This window comes from Gopherus evgoodei, chromosome 4 (assembly GCF_007399415.2).
Source record: "Gopherus evgoodei ecotype Sinaloan lineage chromosome 4, rGopEvg1_v1.p, whole genome shotgun sequence".
NCBI lineage: Eukaryota > Metazoa > Chordata > Testudines > Testudinidae > Gopherus > Gopherus evgoodei.
In genome coordinates this window covers 19,759,092-19,782,126 of record NC_044325.1, presented here as the reverse complement: position 1 = coordinate 19,782,126, position 23,035 = coordinate 19,759,092, and the positions used below count along the sequence as shown (strand labels likewise).

Genomic DNA, 23,035 nt, shown 5'->3' with positions numbered 1-23,035 from the left:
GGTATAGTCCCCCTGAAGGAAAAGGTCTCTCGTTCACACATCCCCTCTCCTAATCTGCTCAGCTGAGCTGTACCATGTTGCTTTGCCACAAGCAAACCTTGGAGCGGAGGCTTGTTTGTTATTTTTGAAAGAGGTGAGAAGAATGACACTTTGTTCTTTGTTTTCAGGAAGCTAGAGTGAGCAGGAGTCAGGCCTTTTCTCTGTTTCTCTCTGCTGTTAGGTCGTGGGCAACTCCAGGAGGCAGACAGAAGCCACATACCCCACTTAAAAAAGCTACTGTTAAAGTGGGAAAGAGCATGCAGGAGGCTTCTGTCAGCATCTAGTGAGCTTCATGCATATCCTGGCCCTTGATAAATTATGGGTCACTGCACAAGAGAGACCCTGCCCCATCACTGATGGGAGTTGAATAGTAGAGGACTGGAACCAGGATCTTTTGTCTTCCCCTCTCACTCATGATCCTTGTGGTGTCATTCAGGTACCACCTACATAGCCCTATAAACCAAATTGATTTTTTTTTATGATAATCTTAAAATAACTGCAGCATCTTTATCTATTATTAACTCTGGCAATGAAAGCATTTTAACTCAGCGGCTTCTGTTTCACAAACTTCCCATGTCTACCAGTGCAATGTCTTGTAATATATCATCCTTCCCAGGGGTGGCTCTAGTCATTTTGTTGCCCCAAGCACGGCGGCATGCCATGGGGGCACTCTGCTGGTCGCCGGTCCAGCGGCTCCGGTGGACCTCCCGCAGGTGTGCCTGCGGATGCTCCACTGGAGCCGCGGGACCAGTGGACCCTCCACAGGCACGCCTGCTGGAGGTCCACCGGAGCTGCCTGCCACCCTCCTGGCGACCGGCAGAATGCCCCCCACAGCATGCCACCACAAGCACGGGCTTGGCGTGCTGGGCCTGAAGCCGCCTGTGATCCTTCGCCTGCCCCAAAATAGGGTTCTAACTTGTTTGTCAGAGGGAGAGTGTGTGTCAGTCCTGGGCTAAAGTGAAGAGGAAGGTTTTTTAAGTGAGAGGGGTTTGCTCTCTGTAGGAGGCAAGTGTGAGATTACCAGCTGGTTGCTACAGGGAACCCCAGCTGTGAAGAGAGGAGGGGATGGAGAGAAGGCTAAGTTTAGAAATGCAGAGCTGGCAGAGGAAGTGAATGTGAGATCAGACAAATAGGGGGCAGCTAGACCACAGAGGGCTGAAAAGCAGGAGGGCATATTACCATCAGAATTGCAGCTGGACAGTGAGCCAACCATGGGGAGGAGAAATGTCTCCATTTCCTGGATTCTGGTGGCAACATTCCAGATTCCCTGTGGGTTGGTGCATGTGCAGGTAAGAAGATCATTATGGAGAGGATTTTCCAAATGTGACTAGTGCATTTGGAAGCCTCGGCTTGAGAATGCCTTGAAGGAGCCTGAAGGTGCTCAGCACTTTCTGAAAACTAGGCACCTTTCAGGCGTCTCAAGTGGGCTAGAGATTTTTCCAATTAAACTCCCTTTCATTGCCAAAAGGGGCAACCCAATTACAGGGTGGTGTCCTGGGCGATCTGGATTTGAAAGGAAGATTTGCTTCTAACAAACTGTTCATTGTTGTCTTGTGCAATTTCAGAGTCCTGGATCTTTAGCCTCTTGCAGACAGCAGGAATCACTCCTACCACCAGCTCCAGTATCATGGTTAATAAATGAGAGAGGATGCTAATAAACCGGCATGATGATGTGCTAGAGGGGATCAGAATTAAGCCGGCATACAGCACTCAGTAGTGGGCGGTGCTGCACCTGGGACGAAATCCCAGCCCCTATCGAAATCAATGGAAGTTTAGTCATAGACTTCAGTGGGGTCAGGATATTGCCCTGATATGTAGTCAAAGCAGCGTGGCTGGCTGTTAAATCTGTGCCTTTGGTTCAGCCTCTTTTATTTCTGGTGATAGAAACACCTAATCTAAGAGGGGAGTGGTGGGCTAGGGGATGGGCCCAATGATGAGGTATGGAAGTCCTGCCTTGACTGCAATGGGGCCAGGATCTTGCCTGGTGTTTTAAAAACCTTTATGCACTAAGGTTTCAATCCTGCAAGATGCAAGCAAGGTATACTAAGTCCCCTCAGCACCCGCTGAAGTCGATGCAAGTCCAGGGTACTTAGCACAGCTTGTTACATGGCACCTTGCAGGTTTGGGCCCTCAGCGCTTCTGCTAAGTGCAATAAGAGTTGATATTATTGAAGTAAGCCTGCTGGAACATCTCATGTGGACACTGCATTGAAGAGCTATTACTCCCCCCAACACATCCTTTCCTCTGTAGCCTTTCAGTGCTGATCTAGGATTTGATCCTGCACCACTGAAGCCAGTGGAAATTTTGTCATTTAGTTCAACAGAAGCAGGGCCCTAGGAGCTGTTTGGAAAGCCACTTCAATGGAATTATGCTGATTTACACCAGCTGAGGATTGGGCCCCAGAATCTGAGGTGTCACTCAGATAGGCAAAGCCAGATAGTAACTTGGGATCTCTATCTATTTATGAGCTTTGTGAAACCCCTGCCCTGAAGAGGAAGTTATCTACAGCAAAAAGCAAACGTGGAATGGAGTAGAAGGGGGACAAATCTGTTGCAGGAGATTTTGCCTGCTGGCTGCCAGAACAGCAGCTGTGAGCCTGATCAAAAGAAGGGAGAGCATTTTCACAGCAGACAGTCTGCCAAGATGGTAAGTACTTTGAATGATTATGCTGTCATCTTGTACTTTTGGGAAACAGGGAGATGAATGCACCTTACTAATTTGAGGCACATAAAACAGCTTCTATCTGTTTTATCTGGGGACGGTGTTTTATTCTAGAGACTCATCTTTGTAAATGTTTGAAATTCGGAATCTGAAACAGTTCATTTCTCCCAGAGAAAAAATCTCACCAGAAGCCCAAACTGAGGCTCTTTTGTTGCTGTTACTATTTAACAGTCCCTTAATACAACATCATCAAAAGGGATTTTGGAGGGCAAAACCCCACTCCACCTCTATATGATGCTTAAATGCCCCAACCTGTATATATCCAGGTAGTCTAGTATTAGCCTACTGGTTGAAATCTGATAAGCAAAATTGAATAAGACTTTTTTTCTTTGTACTTTGTCACTTTCTTTCAGTGACTAAAGTCCACCAAAGTCAAACAAAGCTGTTAACGAGTTGTGGTTCCTTATCGGGCTACTACTTCTGCTTTTCTTTTAAGAGTTCTGTTTGATTCCAGAGTGTATTCTTTTTTTATTATTATTATTATTATTTTTCATTTTTTGAAAATTAAACTTTGGGGCCACATCCTCAGCTTGTGTAAGTAGGTATAGTTCGATTTACTTTAATGCATCAGAGTCAGTGGTACAGAGAATACCCGATTTTGAACAAAATGGGGTTTTTATTCTATGTGCTTTTTATGGCAAGTGGGAGGCTGTTCATGACAATATGTAAAAGAGAAATGCTGTTGTCCAAACCCATCTTGTAACTGTTACGGGAAAAGAGAAGTGAAACATGTTAATTGCCGCTTTTGCAAGTTCTAGATGCTAAGGCATAATGTATCTGTAGACGCATATAATGGGGCTGCAGTTCTTTAAAGGGATCCTGCTGGCATCAGACAACAGGCGGCAGAAAAGGATTTAACATGGGGAGTGGGATGGGCTAGATGGCACCTCACGGGGCTTTCCTATATCTGAGTTCTCTAATTCCACCAAGTGCACTCAGAATGGAAGGTTCGTCACCAAACGCTGTAGCCAGAAGCAGCAGCTGCTGGGATTGCTGCACTGGGCGGAGGGGGTAAAATGGGGCCTAGCCTGGTCATCCTCTCTCCCCAATACCCCATTCCAGACCCAGAGCTGTGCAGGGGATCCCCCCCCCCACATGTTTTGGAGGGACTAAGACCCAGGTGGTGCCTTCCGCATGTGCAGCTGCAAAAGCTGCCACAGCAGGGACCTCTGGACATTCAGAGAATCTTCTACATGTTTGACTGGACTTTCTTTGCTCTGTGCTGACTAGCTGCTTGCTCCAGGTATCCCCTTCTGTCCCAGCAGGGGCTATGGAGTGCCATTTAAAGTGGAGGGATACATTGCCCTTTCTTCCCCCTCCTAACCCTGCCTGAACTTCTTCTTTCCCTCTCAGGCACATCACTTACCCCACCATCAGCCTGCCCATCCCTGCCCCCAGGCCAATGAACCCTTACACCCACCTCCTCCCAGGAGCCTGAGCCCTTGGGGGACTCTCCCTACTGTCCCCTCCCAAAAGCCCCTGCGACCCCCACTCCACTCCATCCCCCACCTTACCCCTCCCTGCTGGCGATCCTCGCCCTCGGGTAACAGGTCCCTCCCTCTTCCAGTCCCATGCCCAGCACTACGAGGACCTGCATGGTTTCAGCAGCTGGCAGGGGAAGGCCAGGCATGCAGCATACTGCCTGCTGTGCATGCAGATCGGGACCTAGGTGCCGGTTGCAGCGTGCTCCCAACCGTGACGTGCACAGTCACTCGTTACGAGACTCCCCAGGCACATGGCTGTGCAGCCAAAACCCCAGCAGATTACATCTCTTGACTAGCAACCAGCACGAGAATAGAAAACTAAGATAGCAATCTTATTTGCCATGTACCTGCTTAAAAATGGTGAGGCCGTAGCCTGGGCAGTGCCCCTCCCCCAGCTCTGTAGCCAATGCCTCACAATCTCTTCCCTTCAGCCTCACTCCACACCTACCTGCTTAGCCTCTTTTCATCTGGCCTGTCCCCCACATGACCCTTCCTTTCGATGTCCCCTTTCCCTTTTCTTTCCATTTAGGTGACCGCCTCCTAACTAAACCCACATCCCACACAATGTAGTGGAACTAAGATGGCGTTTGCCACCATCACATGGGTCACTCTATACCCCTTCCACAACCTGGTGTCTGTCTTGTCTATTTAGACCGTAAGCTCTTCAGGGTAGAGGCTGCCAATACTCTGTGTTTGTATGGTGCCTAGCTCAAAGGGGCCCAATTCTTGGTTGGTCTTTAGCCACTACTGTAATAAACATGATTAAAAATAATAATAACCAGTCCCATAGATGGAATCACAGCTTTCCCTCCTGAGCATGTGTGGGCTGTTGTTTATTATCTGTGGTTGTATACAATCTAAGAAGCCAACCCCAGTGCACAGGGTAGGGAAGAAGGACAAAATATACAGTGAAAATGTTAGACAATTTAGATTTGAAAAAGAACCACTATCCCCTCTAGCTTCTGTACTTTGGCATTATTAGTTGGCTAATTTATTTGTAGGCACCATGATAGAAGTGGATCTTGAGGAGAGATCTGAAGGATGAGAGGGTCATTTCCGTGCAAATTAGCTACAGGGAATGCATTCCATGTGCAAAGACTGGGCCATGTCATCTTGGTATCTAGTAATGTCACCAAAGCTCCATAACAAGATGGCTGTTCTGTACACTTGTCATTTCCACAACTCCATAAAGTACAACTATAGTAGCCTGGTTTTCTGTGTGTAACAGACTTTATATAAATGTTGCCATAGTATGTAATTCAGTTTCTTATTTTTTTCCTCCGTACATATGTTTCTGTTTCGCAGATTGGAAAAAATGCTTTTAAAAAATCCCTGCTGTTAAATGAGTATTCCTATGTGAAATTAAACGCAAATGACCAAAAAGGCATCAAAGTGGTAGGTATTCAAACACACCGTGGTGAGTGAATGAGAACTGAGAATACACAGCATTGTATCAAGATCACTGGGAAAAAATAGCAATTTATTAATAATATTTTGATTATATGGGTTGAGCCTGTTTGCAGCAAAGTCAGTGGCCAAAATCCTCATTGACTTAACCGGGGGCCTGATCGGCCCCATAGTGTGTGACAATATACAGACCAGTCCTGCAGCCTTTGCTTGTGAGAGTAACGCCCACTCGTGCAAGCAGTGCCATGTACTTCATTGGTGCTCAGATCCAACAGTTACAGGAGGCAAATAGATAAATAGATAAATAGACAAATTTAGTGGGCCACATCTCCAGCTGGTGTAGATCAGCACAGCTTCACTGAAGTCAATGGAGCCCCGTCAATTTACCCACCATCTGAGGATCTGGGCCACTAACTTCAGTGAAATTACTGTGGATTTACCCTTTAAAATGCCCCATGTAACACAGAAGATGAAATTCATCTGCAAGGCCGATGTACCATTTGGATACTATTTTAAGGGATTAAGCAATTCATCGAGCCTTGTGTGTGTATGTGTCTTAGAATCATAGCCCAATTCCCTGCACTCATGGCAAAACTAAGTATTATCTAGACTGGGGTGAATGTACTGGCGTGAATGTTCCCCCTGATTGAGCCACCAAGTAACAATCCATTAGAATTATTTTATCCACCCAAGCTTGCTCCCAGCACTCTGGCATAGGGGTGCTAAGCACAGGTTGTCTTCTATGTGGATTTCTTCCCTTGCAAACTCATATTACAATATAACCCATGCCATTAACATTCATTCAGAGAAATCCTCACCCTGACATCACGGAGAGTGGGAATGGACTGTGAGTCACACCATTTCTTAATTAGATGATCCATCTGTAATCTGTTAACGTTACAGGCCAAAATGCTCAATCTAGGTGGGTTTATACAGAGGTTCACCCTTCAACTGATGGTACTGTTGCAAACATTAGAGAGTATCAGAGGGGTAGCCATGTTAGTCTGGATCTCTAAAAGCAGCAAAGAGTCCTGTGGCACCTTACAGACTAACAGACGTATGGGAGCACGAGCTTTCGTGGGTGAATACCCACTTCGTCGGATGCGTTGGAGAATTTACATAAAAATTAAAACCAAACAGAGATTTACACTATAAGTGGTATTTTAGATGTTTTCTTAGAGTGTTTAAAATCTAATTGTGCTAATTTCTATTATTTACAATTTGTCATAAACAGATAGTAGGAGTTAATAGAACAGAAGTACTTTATATCTCTTTTGCCTGTAAAGGGTTAACAAAATCAGTGATCCTGGCTGTTACCTGACCAGAGGACCAATCAGGGGACAGGATACTTTCAAATCTTGAGGGAGAGAAGTATTTGTGTGTGTTGTTAGTTTTTGGTTGTTGTTCTTTCTGGGTTCTGAGAGTGACCAGACGTGCAACCAGGTTTCTCTCCAATCTCTCTGATACAGTCTCTTATATGTCCAGAATAGTAAGTATTAGGTAGATAAAGTGAGTTAGGCTTATGCTTGTTTTCTTTATTTGCAAATGTGTATTTGGCTGGAAGGAGTTCAAATTTGTATTTTGCTGAAAGGATTTTACTTTGTACTTGTATACATAGGCTGGGAGGGTATTCCCAGTATCTATAGCTGAAAGACCCTGTAACATATTCCATCTTAAATTTACAAAGATAATTTTCACTGTTTTTTCTTTCTTTAATTAAAAGCTTTTCTTGTTTAAGAACCTGATTGTTTTTTTTAATTCTGGTGAGACCTCAGGGGACTGGGTCTGGATCCACCAGGGACTTGGTGGGGAGAAAGGAGGGAAGGGGAAGAGAAAGGTTAATTTCTCTCTCTGTTAGGATTACTTTCGCTCTCCGGGAGAGTCTGGGAGGGGGAGAGAGAAGGAGGGGGGAAGGTGGATTTTCTTCTCTGTTTAAAGATTCAAGGAGTTTGAATCACAGTGATCTTCCAGGGTAACCCAGGAAAGGAAAGCCTGGGAGAGGCAACAGTGAGGGAAAGGGTTTACTTTCCTTGTGTTAAGATCCAGAGGAACTGGGTCTTGGGGGTCCCCGGGCAAGGTTTTGGGGGGACCAGAGTGTACCAGGCACTGGAATTCCTGGTTGGTGGCAGCGCTACGGGTACTAAGCTGGTAATTGATCTTAGAGGAATTCATGCTGGTACCCCATCTTTTGGACGCTAAGGTTCAGAGTGGGGAATTATACCATGACACAAATATTTGTGTTTGTTCACATTTACACCTAGGGCTTATCAGGCATTTTCAAATGAACAGGAAAGGAAGGTCCACACCCTGGAGGTTTTAGAGCCCAGAGGTGTTGAGTGCCTTCCACAAGGGATCAAACATTCCCAGCTCCTAAGAGTTGCAAGAGGTACTCTCTAGAGTTGAAATCAGTGGGAGTTAGGTGCCTAAACACCTTTGAGGGTTTGGGCATGACTAGATAAAAATGATCCTAATATTTATAATTATTGCTCCATTGCTTGATCTCCTTAATATAGGAAAGTCATATAGAGGTCACTATTATGTTGTAAGTTTCATAATGAGTGCATGGACTGTACCTGTATGTAAGTAAGTTCACCAGACATTCTGGTTATGAAAGAGACAGAAAAAGGGAAACACCAAGCTGTTAGGCCAAAATGAAAGCATAAAGAGGAACACTATCGATCTCATGGACTAATGGTTTGCTAAGTTCCACTTTCCAAAGTGACATTTGAGGTATAGAAGTCTAAAAACAAACAATGGCCTGAAACCAAAAAATGGCTTTATGTTTCTGATTTGTATTTATATTTATATTTCTGACTTCTGCAAAACTGCTTGCTTGTTTTTTTCCCAAGTTTGTAAATATACTAATTATGGTTATGACTCGGTATTTCAGGCTGCGTTACAGATGAATATCTGCTATTCTTGTGTTAAAGAAAAATGAAACATGTCAAATAAAGTTTGATTAAAGAAAAGATTTTTGGTGTATTGGTATAAAATAAAATTTAAAAAGTAAAATCAGCCCCAAGCTCAGAGTCCTTGGTCTGAATGACATATCTGGTGCAAATGAACTGTTTGATAGTAGCTGAAAGCAGAGTTAACATTCAGGTACTTGTTTGTAAAGTGATAGGTACCCGTTACAGTATTAATGGCTCTTGGAAGGCTTTTCAGCTATGACAAACCATCTCTAACATGAACTTTCTTCTAGGTCCAGTTCATACGAGTGATTTCAATAGTTGTGTTTGTTGTCCTGATGGCTATTTACATCATAAAACCAGTCAACATAGATTTTCCAAAGGACAAAGAAACCATTATCAGCAGTTACCAGCAGGTGAAGGAGCAAGGACTCTTTGGAGAGATCTTGGAAGACAAGACGATTAATGAAGACAATGTCAATAGATGTAATGATTCATGCAAGTAAGCCAGATCTGATGGTTTGGAGAGAGAGAGAGAGAGAGAGAGAGAGAGAGAGTTAATTAACTGATAGAGAAATAATCATAATGTTAACAACCTCAAAAGGAGGCAGATAGCAAAGCAACATACTGTAACAGTTTATAAAGCACCACTAATTTGGGAAGATAATTAAACTTTCTGATTACACATCTCATGGGATTACAGAAACTAGAGCCAACAAACACTCTCTGGTCATCTTGCCCAGCCCTTGGGGTTCTAATTTAGAATTGTCCATTACCGCAGATAGAGAGGAATATTCTTCAATGTCCTGCATGGATGACTTTCAGTTCATGAATGTTTGCCTCATGATATGCAATTGCCATTGCAGTTTTGAACTTGTGGAAAGTATTCCTTATGACATGCCTTATGAGACAAATAGCACCACTGTAAAACCCTTGTACCAAGCATGGATGGGCCTCCTCAACATGGCACAGGAAAGAATTCATGTGGCTTCTTACTACTGGTCTCTCACAGGAGAAGATACACATGTAAATGACTCATCTTCTGAAGAGGTAAGAGAAAAACAGGAATAAGCCCACATATGATCCATGGAGCAGTGCATCTATCCGGTCTGGCTCCAGGAGCCTCCATTGCCACAGTTTACCCTCATCTCATACCATTCTCTTGGCCTTCAGAGCTTGACATGACAGAGGTGGCTTAGCCCTCTAGCCAAATCACAAGAAAGCCAAGCTGTCCAGGATACCAGAGTCCAACCAAACACAAAACCAAAAGAGTCTTCCACTCTGATCTTCCTTTCCAAGAGTCTCTCTTCTCTTCCAAAGTTGCCCTTGCTCAGCTCTTCCCTTTCCTGGCCTCTATTCAGTCTTCATGTACCTGCCCTTGTTTGCAGGGATCACTGCTTCACCTCACTAGGTGGCAGTGTAGGAGAAACCCTTGCTCACCCTCTTCTATGGGTTTCCAGCCTTCAGAACCCGGCACAACAGGGCTTTCCACTATCTCGGCTGCCCTGCCGCTCCTTCCAATGTCCCCTTCCTGTTCTATCTGCCATCCCAGTACTTCTCTCTCTCTCCCTGTGACCCACAAGCTGCTCTTAGCCCTTCCTCCCTCCTATGACCTCCCTGTCACATGATTTTGCTCATTTCCTCCACTTGGGAGAAGAGACAGGTGTGGTAGAGGTGCAGCTGAGCCCCTACCTTCTTAAAGGGCCAGCTCATCCTGTTATAATGCCTACTACTTTCATCCTCAAATAAAAATGATTCAGAAAATCAATTCGATGTATCATCAGCCAATAGTTTGTGTTGCTGTTTATATTTCATCTTTGAACTGCAGAAATATTTCAGTTCTAATGTTTTCTGTGTTTGGCTGTAATGACCTTACAGCAAATTATATTAATTGATAGGAAGCAAAGTTGTATTTATAAATTGAATTAAGGTCTTTACTTTGTGTCTTTAGTCCATCTCTAGCTGAAACTCACTTAAAGATTAAACATTCCCATTCTTGTATTGTATGTGTTTCCTTCAAATGAAGTACCTGTTTTTAGAAGGTCCTTGCTGTTCATTGTCACAGTGCAGCATAATGAGAGGTGCATTATATGCAGGGTGAAGATATTCTGAAGAAGTTTGAAAGTTTACTTATGGAGAATGTCTCAGTGTATATTGCAACAAGCCTGCCAACTTTAGCTGTAAATTCAACTGATCTTAAGGTTTTGAAGAAAAAAGGTAACTGTATGTAATTCACAAGGCCTCTACAGTTCTGCTGTGTTGTAAACACGGACCCAAGTAAATAATGTTGTAAACAAGGACCCAAGGATCCAATCCAGCTCATGTTTAATTTGCAATCAATGAGACTACTCACATGCTTAAAGTTAAGCATGAGTTTAAGTGCTTTGCTGGGTTGGGTCCTTTGTGAATATTGATATACATTTAAGGTACTTTTCTGAAAGTTGTTTTAGCTAATATACATATATTATACAAATACTAGAAATCCATACATGTTCTGGTCATCACAAGAATGATACAGATTACACTCCATTTTCATGTTAATATTAAAATGAAAAACTGTGTTGGGAATTTCTTTAGCTAAAACATGTTTGTTTCCCCCTCCCCCTTACTCAATATCTTTCCTTAGGGGCTCATGTAAGAAGGGTCAATTTTGGACATTTGACAAAAGGTGTGCTGCATTCCAAATTCTGGATTGTAGACATGAAACACATGTATATTGGCAGTGCAAATATGGACTGGAGGTCATTTTCTCAGGTCAGATGTACTTTATACTGCTAAACATAAACTCACCTCAATACACATGGTAGAGATGATATCCATGGGATAAATTTCAGAGCTGTGTGAGAAATTATCGTTCACATATTTGATTATAGTTCTCCATGCCAACATATGACAATCATATAAAATATGGGCACATCAGGAAAACAATGTGGGGTGAAGAAAGCCTTTGAGGTGTAAGACCGGGTTTTGACATATGTTTAATCTCTCTGCAGGTGAAAGAAGTTGGTGCTGTGATATACAACTGCAGCTGCTTAGCCAATGATCTGTGGAAAACGTTCAGAACATACTGGGATCTTGGGCATGCTAATGCCACCATTCCCTCTCCATGGCCGAGCAATTACTCCACCAAAATTAACAAGTGTAGGCCTCTGGACGTGCAGTTTAATGGAACCTTGACAACAGCCTATTTTTCTGTAAGCAGATTTAAAATTAAAATATTTTTTGGTAAACTGTGGCAAACTATTTGCTGGAAATGTCATATTCTGTATTTTTCTCTTTACTCGGGCTCATTTACACTCTACTCAGGTTGAGTAGCAACTTATTCCACAATTCAGTGGAATACTGAATTCCCTCCATTCAGTAGGGCTACTCATGGAATAAGATCCTACGCAAAGTGAGTAAGGGATATAGAACCAGGCCCTGTATCTTCAGATGAAAACATAGGGACAGATCCTGCCATAGGTCACTCACATATTGTAGTAACCTACTGCTCAGGTCTTCCCATTCATTTGAAAGAGACTACTTTAGGATTAATGCATTACTCAGTGTGAATAAGAGTCTCAAAATCTGGCCTGTAGTAAATAGTGTGTTGCAATTCTAGCCCATGATGGTTTTTAAACGTTCTTTTACTACCTTATAATGGCTAGTAGATTTTAAATACAGAATTACTGACCTAATCTATAGGGTTTCTTCCTTATTATATTAGCTAGCTGGTGGGCACATTGATTATATTCTGGGATTTGGGGTCCAGTTTTCGAACCTAAAAATTGTTTACACAGTTCCTGAACCTGTAAATGAATATAGCTCGGGAAATTCTGTATGTGTAATCAAAACTGAGCAGAGGTTAATATAATTCAATCAATTAAAGTTTGTTGAAAGAAAATTTAAATAGTAGGACAGGAACAGAGAAATATACGATGATCATCAGACTTAGTTTCCCTTCTTTACAGGCCTCTCCTCCTGCGTTTTGCCCAAAGGGTCGTACTCACGACCTCATTTCTATTATTGACGTTATAAATGATGCAGAAGAATATGTGTATATCTCAGTCATGGAGTATTTTCCTACAACCCGCTTCAGACACCCAGCAAAGTAAGAGATTAAACCTGGATCAAGCGGTCAACTGTTTTCATAACTAAATGTCGTTTGCTTTTGCAGAAATTTGTTCTTACCAAAAATGCAGCATTTCCTCCCCCTTAGAAATATTAATATTATTTTTTTAACCCATGGAGTGAACTGAGACTTTGGACATTCTGCAGTTGTTATGCCATTACAAAGTGTGTGTAAAACACTACCCTTCTGTTTTGGTAGCATTTTACATTGCCTTTGCTCTCACTTCATAACTTCATGAAAATGTATGTAGGGCTGGAAGGGAGCTCAAGAAGTCATGAAGTCCAGCTCCCTGTGCTTAGGTAAGGCCAACTAAACATAGCCTCTCCCTGACAGGTGTTTATTCAACCTGTTCTTAAAATCTTTCAATCACGGGGATTCCTCAGTCTCTCATGGAAGCCTAGTTGTCGTTAACTACACTTACTGTTAGAAAGTTTACTGGAGTAAATACCTATGCAGGCTGAAGAATCAGGCCCTTTCCCTCCAAACTTTACTCAAGGCAAAAGAATAGCAGTTACAAAAACCTAGGGAGATATGTTTGGGGTAAAATTTCCATAGAAAATGTTGCTCCTCCTGGTATCTCTCAGTGGTCTCTGTCCTCCTCTGCTTCCTCCCATTATGGTTGTGGTATTAGATGAAGCTTTTTTACCTTTTCCTGCTACTTTACAAGTACTTCTATGGGCATTCAGACTCTTTACTGAGGCTGTGAACGCCTGCAGAAGGAGCTATAAAAGAAGGGAAGTAGCAGGCACTATATGGTCAGCTAGTGCTCTGTGGACCACCATCAGATTCCCACCATATCATAACCTTAGTCCCAGATTTGGACCTTAGCGTCCAAAATATGGGGGTTAGCATGAAAACCTCCAAGCTTAGCTACCAGCTTGGACCTGGTACTTGCTGCCACCACCCAAAAAATTAGAGTGTTTTGGGGCACTCTGGTCCCCCTGAAAAACCTTCCCTGGGGACCCCAAGACCCAAATCCCTTGAGTCTCACAACAAAGGGAAATAATCCTTTTTTCCTTCCCCCCTCCAGGTGCTCCTGGAGAGATACACAGACACAAGCTCTGTGAAACTACACAGAGTGACTCCCCCTCTCTGTTCCCAATCCTGGAAACAAAAAGAACTTTCCTATTCCCCCAGAGGGAATGCAAAATCAGGCTAGCAAATCCAAGCACACAGATTTCCCCTGATTTCTTCCTCCCACCAATTCCCTGGTGAGTACAGACTCAATTTCCCTGAAGTAAAGAAAAACTCCAACAGGTCTTAAAAGAAAGCTTTATATAAAAAGAAAGAAAAAATACATACAAATGTTCTCTCTGTATTAAGGTGACACAACACAGGGTCGATTGCTTAAAAGAATATTGAATAAACAGCCTTATTCAAAAAGAATACAAATCAAAGCACTCCAGCACTTATATTCATGCAAATACCAAAGAAAAGAAACCATATAACTTACTATCTGATCTCTTTGTCCTTACACTTAGAAACAGAAGATTAGAAAACAGAACTACTTCTCCAAAGCTCAGAGAAAGCAGGCAGCCAGAAAACAAAGACCCCAGACACACAATTCCCTCCACCCAAAGTTGAAAAAATCCTGTTTCCTGATTGGTCCTCTGGTCAGGTGCTCCAGGTGAAAGAGACTTAACCCTTAGCTATCTGTTTATGACACGCCCCCCAAATTGCAGACAGTGGGGAAGCTCACTGGTGGCGATTTCCTTCTAGAACTTGAAAATAAACAGATTAATACAACACATGCACCTTTACATATACTACTAAGTATATAACTAACAGACTTTTACATTTTAAGAACACTTTTTAACTACTGAATTCTGGGAAACTCTTACGGGAGAGTGCATCAGCAACTTTGTTAGAAGCTCCGGTGATGTGTTGAATTTCAAAATCAAAATCTTGGAGAGCTAAACTCCAATGAAGAAGTTTCTTGTTGTTCCCCTTGGCATTATGAAGCCACTTTAGTGCAGCATGGTCAGTTTGTAGTTGGAACCGCCGTCCCCAAACATATGGGCGTAGCTTTTCCAGGGCGTACACAATGGCATAGCATTCCTTTTCACTGACTGACCAGTGACTTTCCCTCTCAGACAGTTTCTTGCTGAGAAACACGACAGGATGGAAGTTGTGATCTGTTGCTTCCTGCATGAGCACTGCTCCTATACCACGCTCAGATGCATCCGTGGTTACTAGGAATGGCTTGTCAAAGTCCGGGGCCCTGAGCACAGGGTCAGACATGAGCATCGCCTTAAGCTGGGTAAAGGCCCTTTGATACTCATCAGTCCACTTAACGGCATTTGGCTGGGTCTTTTTGGTCAGGTCGGTCAATGGGGCAGCGATTTGGCTGTAGTGTGGTACAAATCGCCTGTAGTATCCAGCCAAGCCTAAGAAGGATTGGACCTGCTTCTTGGACTGTGGGACAGGCCACTTTTGGATAGCATCCACCTTGGCCTGTAGGGGGTTTATGGTTCCTCGACCCAAAGTTGAAAAAATCCGGTTTCCTGATTGGTCTTCTGGTCAGGTGCTCCAGGTGAAAGAGACTTAACCCTTAGCTATCTGTTTATGACAGACCACCATCAGATTCTCTCTAGGTTTAGAATTATATAGTCTCTGACCATAAGCTTCACTCTGAGTAATACAGAAATCTGTGGAGTGAGGTGTTTTTAAAAAAGTCTCAAAAACCCTCAGCTACACTTGAATTAGGAAGTTTGTATGCAGCCAACCTCTCTGAGTATTTTAAATTATATCTGTATCTAGCACTTCTGGGTTATCTAATCACTAAAAAAAGCCTAATAGAGATCATATGTAATTACATGTGTGTGTTGTTTCAAGTCTGCTGTGAGGAACATACTGGGTCCTGTGTTGCCATTTAGTGTATGCATCTATCAATAGTCATATCATGGTACATGTGCTCAGAAATGATCATTGTTCCATAATGAATGCACGGCAGTGTGTATTAACTGCAGCCCTAGGCATCTATAAAGAGAGATGGGTTATAGAATCATAGATATGTAGGGCTGAAAGGGATCTTGACAGGTCATCTAGTTCAGTCCGCCGCACTGAAGCAGGACCAAGTAAACCTGGACTATTTTTGACAGGTGTTTGTCTAACTTATTCTTAAAACCATTAACGATGGGAGTCCACAACCTCCCATGGAAGCATGTTTCAGTGCTTAACTATCCTTTTATTTAGAAAGTTTTTCCTAATATCAAAGTATTATCCAATCACTCACAGAGCAGCTGCCACCCGATGGATAATTTTGCAAATCAGACCATTCAGAGGAAATTCTGTTCAATGTCATATATTTGATTTTCTGTATTTCTCTTCTCCCATTCTTTTTCGCTAAGAATATTTGTATGAAAACAGGCTCTTTTTCCCCTTAGGAGTCCATTTATTAATGTTTTGCATTCTCCATTTGAAGCCTTAATCCCCCGTTTACGTTCTCTATGTTCTCTCCTGATCTGATGCAAATGGAAGTTTGAGGGTCCAGGGAATGCAGGATTGAGCCCTTGCACATCTCCACAGCAACAAGCTGTAATGTTACAAACTGTGGCTGATTAGTTCAGGTTGGGCAGAAAGAAGCAGCTGAGGCAGCTGAACTCAGAAGGAACAAAGCTTCTGTTTTCATACCCAGGGATTAATTAATTGAAAAAGGGTAAAACAATGGAGAATAGTCCCTAAACAGAATGCTTTTCCAAGACTTCCAAATATATTATGGCTCATGGACATAATTCTGAAAACACATGAGTAGCTCTGTTGCTTTCAGTGAGATGACTCTGTGTGTGTGTGTGTGTGTGTGTGTGTGTGTGTGTGTGTGTGTGTGTGTGTGTGTGTGTGTGTGTGACAGAGGGAGAGAGGGTCTGAGGAAACAAAGCCCTAGGTCTTTGTTTTGTTGGTTAATAATTCCCTTTGGAAGCACTCAGACATCTCCCAGTGGTAGGGGAATAGGTTAAGGAAATGAACCCACCATAGCCTTGCTGGGGAACCTTGGGCAAGTCTCTGTGTGTTAGTTTCCCCATCAGTATAATGGGGCTAATAATGCTCCCCTTCCTGTGTAAAGTGCTTTATAATCTAGGGAGTGAAAGTGTTACACAGGTGTTAAGAGTTAGTAATTATGGGCCATACTTTGCTCTCCATGGAAGTTGTCACCAGCCTTCCCCCACAGCGTGGCTCGTACAAGTGCCAGTAAGAACAGTAGTCCCTGCACTCAGAGCAGGGTCTTTACTCCTTTGTGGTTTTACAGCATACAAATGGGGGCAGGCAGGGATGGAGAGAAGATGGTGCCATGCCCTTTCCTCCATCTGCACTGGCTGATGGAGTGAGACCAGTGTATAGAGTGGGAAGAAGCCTATGTGCACATGACATATCCAGGAGGCATTCTGCAAAATGACTCCTGGTTTATCCCCAGGGCTCCCCATTGCCTTTGACTCCAGGTAGTACCTTCAAAGGAATGATCCAGCTCTACATTATTATTGCTATGCTTATTTTGTTATCAGTGTGCTGGGAGGTATTTCTTGTCTCAGTTTTCTCTGAATGTATTTTTCTGTTCATTTACTTTTATTCCTATAGATACTGGCCAGACATTGACAATGCTCTGAGACGTGTGGCATTCAACCACAATGTACAAATCAGGCTTTTGATCAGCTGCTGGCTCCACACTGACCCGTCCATGTTCCATTATTTGCAGTCACTTCGTGCTCTCAGTGATCCACATACCAACATCACCATCGATGTGGTAAGATAAGAAAACTCTTTTGACATAATGGGCCATCCTTTAAAAAAGGCAGCTTTCAAGCAGGCACCACAACTACTTGTGTGTATAAATGTACAGCTGTATACACAAATGCAAGTGCAAACAAATTTGATTAAAGACCTTGCAGCAATAGCCCTTTGAAATTTGGACCTAGGTGATGTTATTCAACATTATTCTTAACTGAACCCAGCAACCGCTTCCACCAGCACTGGTTTGATTTCAGCAGCTTTCTTGGACATATTATTAGGGTGGAAGACCTGTGAATTATGAAGCATATTTACCAAGGAATGCCACTATATGGATAGCGATTACGTAGTTGCCAAAAGCTTTGGTGGTGCAATGCGATTGCCAGTGGTAGATGTAAACTGAATATACAGCCGGACCATCTTAAGGATCTAGCTGAAGACCGAACCAGCTGGCACTTGCTCTGCAATCCCTGTGGGATTGGACATGATGATGATGATGATGATATTCTTCTAGGAAGCAATGGCTGTACTTATTTCAAGCCCATTTACAATATTACTGCACATGCAAAGAAATCTACAAAGAGGATAGCTGACTCATTGCAATCATTGTGGTAATTTAATTGATAATCTCTACTTCACAGCCTCTAACAACTTTCACAGCATCATCTTTCTGGCGTGGCATGGTTAAGAAATTACACTTTGATTAGTAGCACCACTCACACTTTTATGAATGGGACTGCTTATTAGTGACCTCCCTGCAAATACACCAATGTGGTTATTAGGGTGAAAGCCTTGGCTGTGGGGCACTCCCAGGTTGGTGCAGGTGGATGGATAGAGGAGAATAACAGAATCAAGATAGATGGATTTTTAGCAGGGAAGATAACAAAGAACGGCTTGAAATGTAATTTTTAATTAAAGTAAAAAAATTGTAAGGCACTGTTGCTCTTTGCAATACCAGCCTGTATCTGGGATCAGCCCATTCAACTGTACAGTAATGCTCAACAATCAATGATGAATGTAGAATAGTAAGACTATTAAACAGCTGTCTAAAACTGTATTTAGCTGTCTTTACTGTAATATGATAGCTCTTTCACAGATGGAACGTTGTGAAGTACACATTATACTTATCTGATCACGCTGTCTTACCCGGTTTTGCTCACAGTGGAGTCACCTGTTTGTTCAAGTTAGTTTTCTTGACTAATAGCAAAATCTGTTTTATAAACCATCTAAAGCCAGAGCTTTTGAAAATATTGTTCTGTTCTATTCTATTCTATATAGACTTTTATTTGAAAACAAAGAAAGTTTGCAGCATCCAATAATATAATCTATGCTTACTCCATTAATTCTACGTATGCTTTGTAATTATTTTCCATCCAGAAAATCTTCATTGTTCCAGTTCTGAATCACACAAACATCCCTTTCGGGAGAGTGAACCACCACAAATATATGGTCACTGATAAAGTGGCGTATATTGGTAAGCGTCCTATTTTGAATATGTTTAGTTTCAGACATTATCAGAACTACAGGGTTGGGACAGAGCTGAAATGGCATTGGGTGTCGTGTCAAATGTTAGCTAAATTTACCAGGAAGGATGCAGAAACATATAGTGGTAGCTTTAGCAAAATATTTGCACTGGATAGAAGAGTAAAGACATGATGGGAGAAAATAATGTAGGGCAAATTCAGCAAGAGATTATTTTATTGGATTGTGAACTATTAAGAATGAAGTACATGGCCTTGAATGAGCAGAGATTAGTATTATTGTCAAGCACTCACACTAATCTCATAAATTGTGTGTTTAGATTCATGTAATGACATTTAGTATTCCAAGGAAAAAAACATTATTTTGCTTTAACAAAAGCTTAATGAGAGGAATCCATTGACCAGTTGTTTGTTAAGCAGAATTTCAGGAGTGGAGTGGAGGATACAGGGGCCTCATACAGTCTAAATTTTTAACCACCATGTTGGTAGTGATGTCTCATTCTCATATTAGAATCCTAGATGAGAGTAAGCGATGGAAGAGGTTACCAAGTTCACCTCTCTGTCAGTGTGTGTTTGTGTCCTATTGAATTATCTTCAGAAGATAGAGGTGCAGTTAGTTACAATGAGAATTTATTTTCTACCCAAAGCACCTCTTGGAATGAATGAGAGATTTGTCTGAGTGAGACCACTTGCCACAGAAACCCTAAGTACTAAAATTTGGATGTATTCACAGTGTTCAATACATTGCGTTATGGTAGCTGTTGACAGAGTATCAGAAATCACATTCAGCTAAATCCCAAGTACAGAACACAGTGGTTGTAGGTGTTGTATTTAGCTAGACCCTGTTTTCTTTTAACAAGTAAAGTTCAGCTGCATACCTTATTTTCATTTAGTCTTTTTCTTCTGATGGTTTAAAAGCTTTGCAAAGATTGCATTGTCACTGAGGCAGCTAAGGCACTGCCACACAGAAAACTGAGAGAGAGAGAGTGCAGAGTGAAATAAATTTACTAGATATGGACCTGAACCAAAATATCAGACCTGGAATCACCCCTCCGCCCCATGCCCAAATTCAAACTTTGTGTCTTGCTCCTATTTCTATAATAGGCACATTCAGTGCATCTGTGCCACAACCTCCATTGTATTCGACTCCTAAAGAGTCTCCAGTTGACACTTAAAGTTGCTCGTCTGTATTGGAGCCCTCAAATGAAAAACAGCTGGCCTGATTTTCAAAGATGCTGATGACTTGCAGCTCCCATTGAGTTTAATGGCATTTGTGGTTGTACCACATTTCTGAAAATCAGTCCACTTATATTTCGGTGCCTTAAATATGTATTGAAGAGTCTAACATTAGAACCCAGGCTTGAAATTTCATCCAACGTCACGTCTCCCATTTGCCCCTCTGCCCAACAAAATATTTGAAATAAAATTGTTCTTCCTTGTTAACCATCAATGTTTCTATCCTGTAGGGACTTCCAATTGGTCAAAAGATTACTTTAGTAATACAGCTGGAGTTGGATTGATTGTTAACCAGACTTCAACAGATCCTCAAAGAAAGAAGCCAGTTATACAGGAACAATTAAAAAATCTTTTTGAACGAGACTGGAATTCCAAATATTCAGTAAATATGGAAGATCTACATGGGCAGAAAGACTGTGCCTGGGAAGAGGGATTAAGTTACTTATAAAGTTCAACATTTTTCTTTCTATTTGAAATATAATATACACAAAATACATAGTTTATTTTTTATTATTTGTCAAATAAATAATTTCCTACTGGTATGGCCCACTGCTTAATGTTCTGGACGCATAGTTCAATATACCTGTATAATCAAATAATTTTTGGCAGTTAATATGTGAAATATTTGTATATTTGTCTGGGACAGCATTAGGCATGGGCCACATAAGCAGCAACCCAGGGCACAATAAGGACCAGATTTAATCACCTAAAGATGCAGATTCATAGATTACAAGGTCAGAAGGGACCATTGTGATCATCTAGTCTGACCTCCTGTATCACACAAGCTTCCCCAGAATAATTTCTAGAGTAGATGTTTCAGAAAAATATCCAATCTTTATTTTAAAATTGTTAGTGATGGAGAATCCCCCATGACCCAAGACCCGGGTGTTCAGCATGGGAAGGGAAGGACCTGCTGCTGAATTGCTGCCGAAGAATGAAGCGGCGTGGTAGAGCTGCCGCCAAAGTGCCGCCGATCAAGGCTTTTTCTTTTTTTTTCTTTTCTTCACCACTTGGGGCAGCAAAAAAGCTGGGGCCGGCCCTGCTCTTCAGTGAACCTTTATCAATTAATCTTCAATTGTGGGCACCAGAACTGAACACAATATTCCAGCAGCGGTCACACTGGTGCCAAACATATAGGTAAAATAACCTCTCTACTCCTACTTTAGCTTCTCTTGTTTATGCATCCCAGGCTTGCATTAGCTCTTTAGCTTCAGCGTTACACTGGGAGCTCATGTTCAGCTGATTATCCACCGTGACCCTCAAATCTTTTTCAGAGTCACTGCTTCCCAGGACAGAGTGCCCTATTGTGTTAGTATGGCCTTCACTCTTAGTTCCTAGATTTAGCCATATTAAAAAACATATTGTTTGCTTACACCCTGTGATAAATGAAAGAGGGGGATAGCTCCCTTTTATGGATACCCAGCCAGCCAGTTAGCTATAAAATCCCTCTAGTAGTTGTTCTCTACTTGCTTTACCTGTAAAGGGTTAAAAAGTCTCCCTGCATAGGTAAAAGGAAGAGAGTGGGCATCTGACCAAAAGAGCCAATGGGAGGCCTAAAACTTTTTAAAATTGGGGAAAAACTTCACCTTTGTCTGTCTGTGTTGTACTCCGGAGAAAGGGAAGAGGGTAGCAACTATGCTTTAAGAAGCTTTGAGCTAGGTATGAAAAATCATTTTTATCATACCTAGAAACTCCTCATTTGAAACCTCCAGGTATGTAAGTAGATCAGGTTTATCTCCTTTTATTTCTTTATGGCTTGTGGACTCCTCTGTGCTAACCCCAAATGTTTTTGTTTTGCTTGTAACCTTTAAGCTGGACCTCAAGAAAACCATTCTTGATGCTTAACTCTTGTATTTGCTCTTTTTAAATCTAGCAATAGCCTAAGTTTTCAGGTGTATTTTCTTTCTTTTTGTTTTTAATAAAATTTACCTTTTTAAAGAACAGGATTGATTTTTTTGTGTCCTAAGAGGTTTGTGCACAGGTTGTTTCATTAGCTGGTAGCAACAGCTGATTTCCTTTGTTTTTTCTTTCTCGGCTCTTCCCCAGGGTATGTGTGTGTGAAAGGGCTTGAGGGTACCCCACAGGAAGGAATTCCCAAATGTGCCTTCCTGGGTTCTCGAAGGGATTTTGCACTTGGAAGCATCTACCCATCCAAGGTCAGAGAGAAGCTGTAACTTTGGGAGTTTAATACCAGCCTGGAGTGGCCAGTATTAATTTTTAGAATCCTTGCGAACCCCACCTGCTGCACTCGAGGTGCAAGAGTGGGGAACCAGCCTTGACATGCCCAGTTTACCAAATGATTCAGGTCACTCAGAATTTGTGACCTGTCCTCTAAATTATCTATCACTCCTCCAATTTTTGTGTCATCTACAAACTTTATCAGTGATTATTTTGTTTTCTTCTAGGTCATTGATAAAGATGTTAAATAGTATAGAGCCGAGAACAGATCCCTGGAGGACCCTAGTAAAAACACACATGTTCAATGATGATTAGCCATTTTTGATTACATTTTGAGAGATATCAGTTAGCCATTTTTTAATCTGGCTAATGTCTCCCATGTTAATTTTATATAGTTCTCATTTTTTAATTAAAATACTGTGCGATACCAAGTCAAGTGCCTACAGAAGTATTCATATATTACATCAACATTATTACTTTTATCAAGCAAACTTGCAATGCCATCAAAAAAAATATTAAGTTAGTTTGACAGGATCTATTTTCAATAAACTCATTCATGTTGGTTGGTGTTAATTATATTATCTTTTATTCTTTATTAATCAAGTCCTATATCAGTCATTCCATTATCTCGCTCATGATTGATGTCAAACTAATAGGTTAATAATTGCCTGGGTCATCCCATTTACCCTTTTTAAAAATGGGTACATTAGCTTTCTTCCAATCTTCTGGGACTTCTCTTGTGTTCTA

The 23,035-nt window shown here is 41.9% G+C and overlaps 1 protein-coding gene across 1 annotated transcript; it reads left to right on the top strand.

Annotated features, from left to right (window-relative positions):
* The first annotated feature begins 1,320 nt into the window (after positions 1 to 1,320).
* On the top strand, positions 1,321 to 20,857 carry PLD4 (phospholipase D family member 4). Its single transcript, XM_030559353.1, has 12 exons — positions 1,321 to 1,328; positions 2,532 to 2,685; positions 5,550 to 5,639; positions 8,854 to 9,062; positions 9,427 to 9,610; positions 10,657 to 10,777; positions 11,187 to 11,314; positions 11,554 to 11,754; positions 12,511 to 12,650; positions 17,244 to 17,409; positions 18,771 to 18,867; positions 20,341 to 20,857. Exons 1-12 carry the CDS (start codon positions 1,321 to 1,323, stop codon positions 20,556 to 20,558), a joined length of 1,716 nt encoding a protein of 571 aa, XP_030415213.1. The 3' UTR covers positions 20,559 to 20,857.
* Positions 20,858 to 23,035: the final 2,178 nt, after the last annotated feature.

Coding starts and splice junctions, on each gene's coding strand:
- PLD4 (XM_030559353.1), top strand. Junction 2,686..5,549: donor GCAGACAGTCTGCCAAGATG/GTAAGTACTTTG, acceptor TCTGTTTCGCAG/ATTGGAAAAAATGCTTTTAA. Junction 12,651..17,243: donor CGCTTCAGACACCCAGCAAA/GTAAGAGATTAA, acceptor TTATTCCTATAG/ATACTGGCCAGACATTGACA.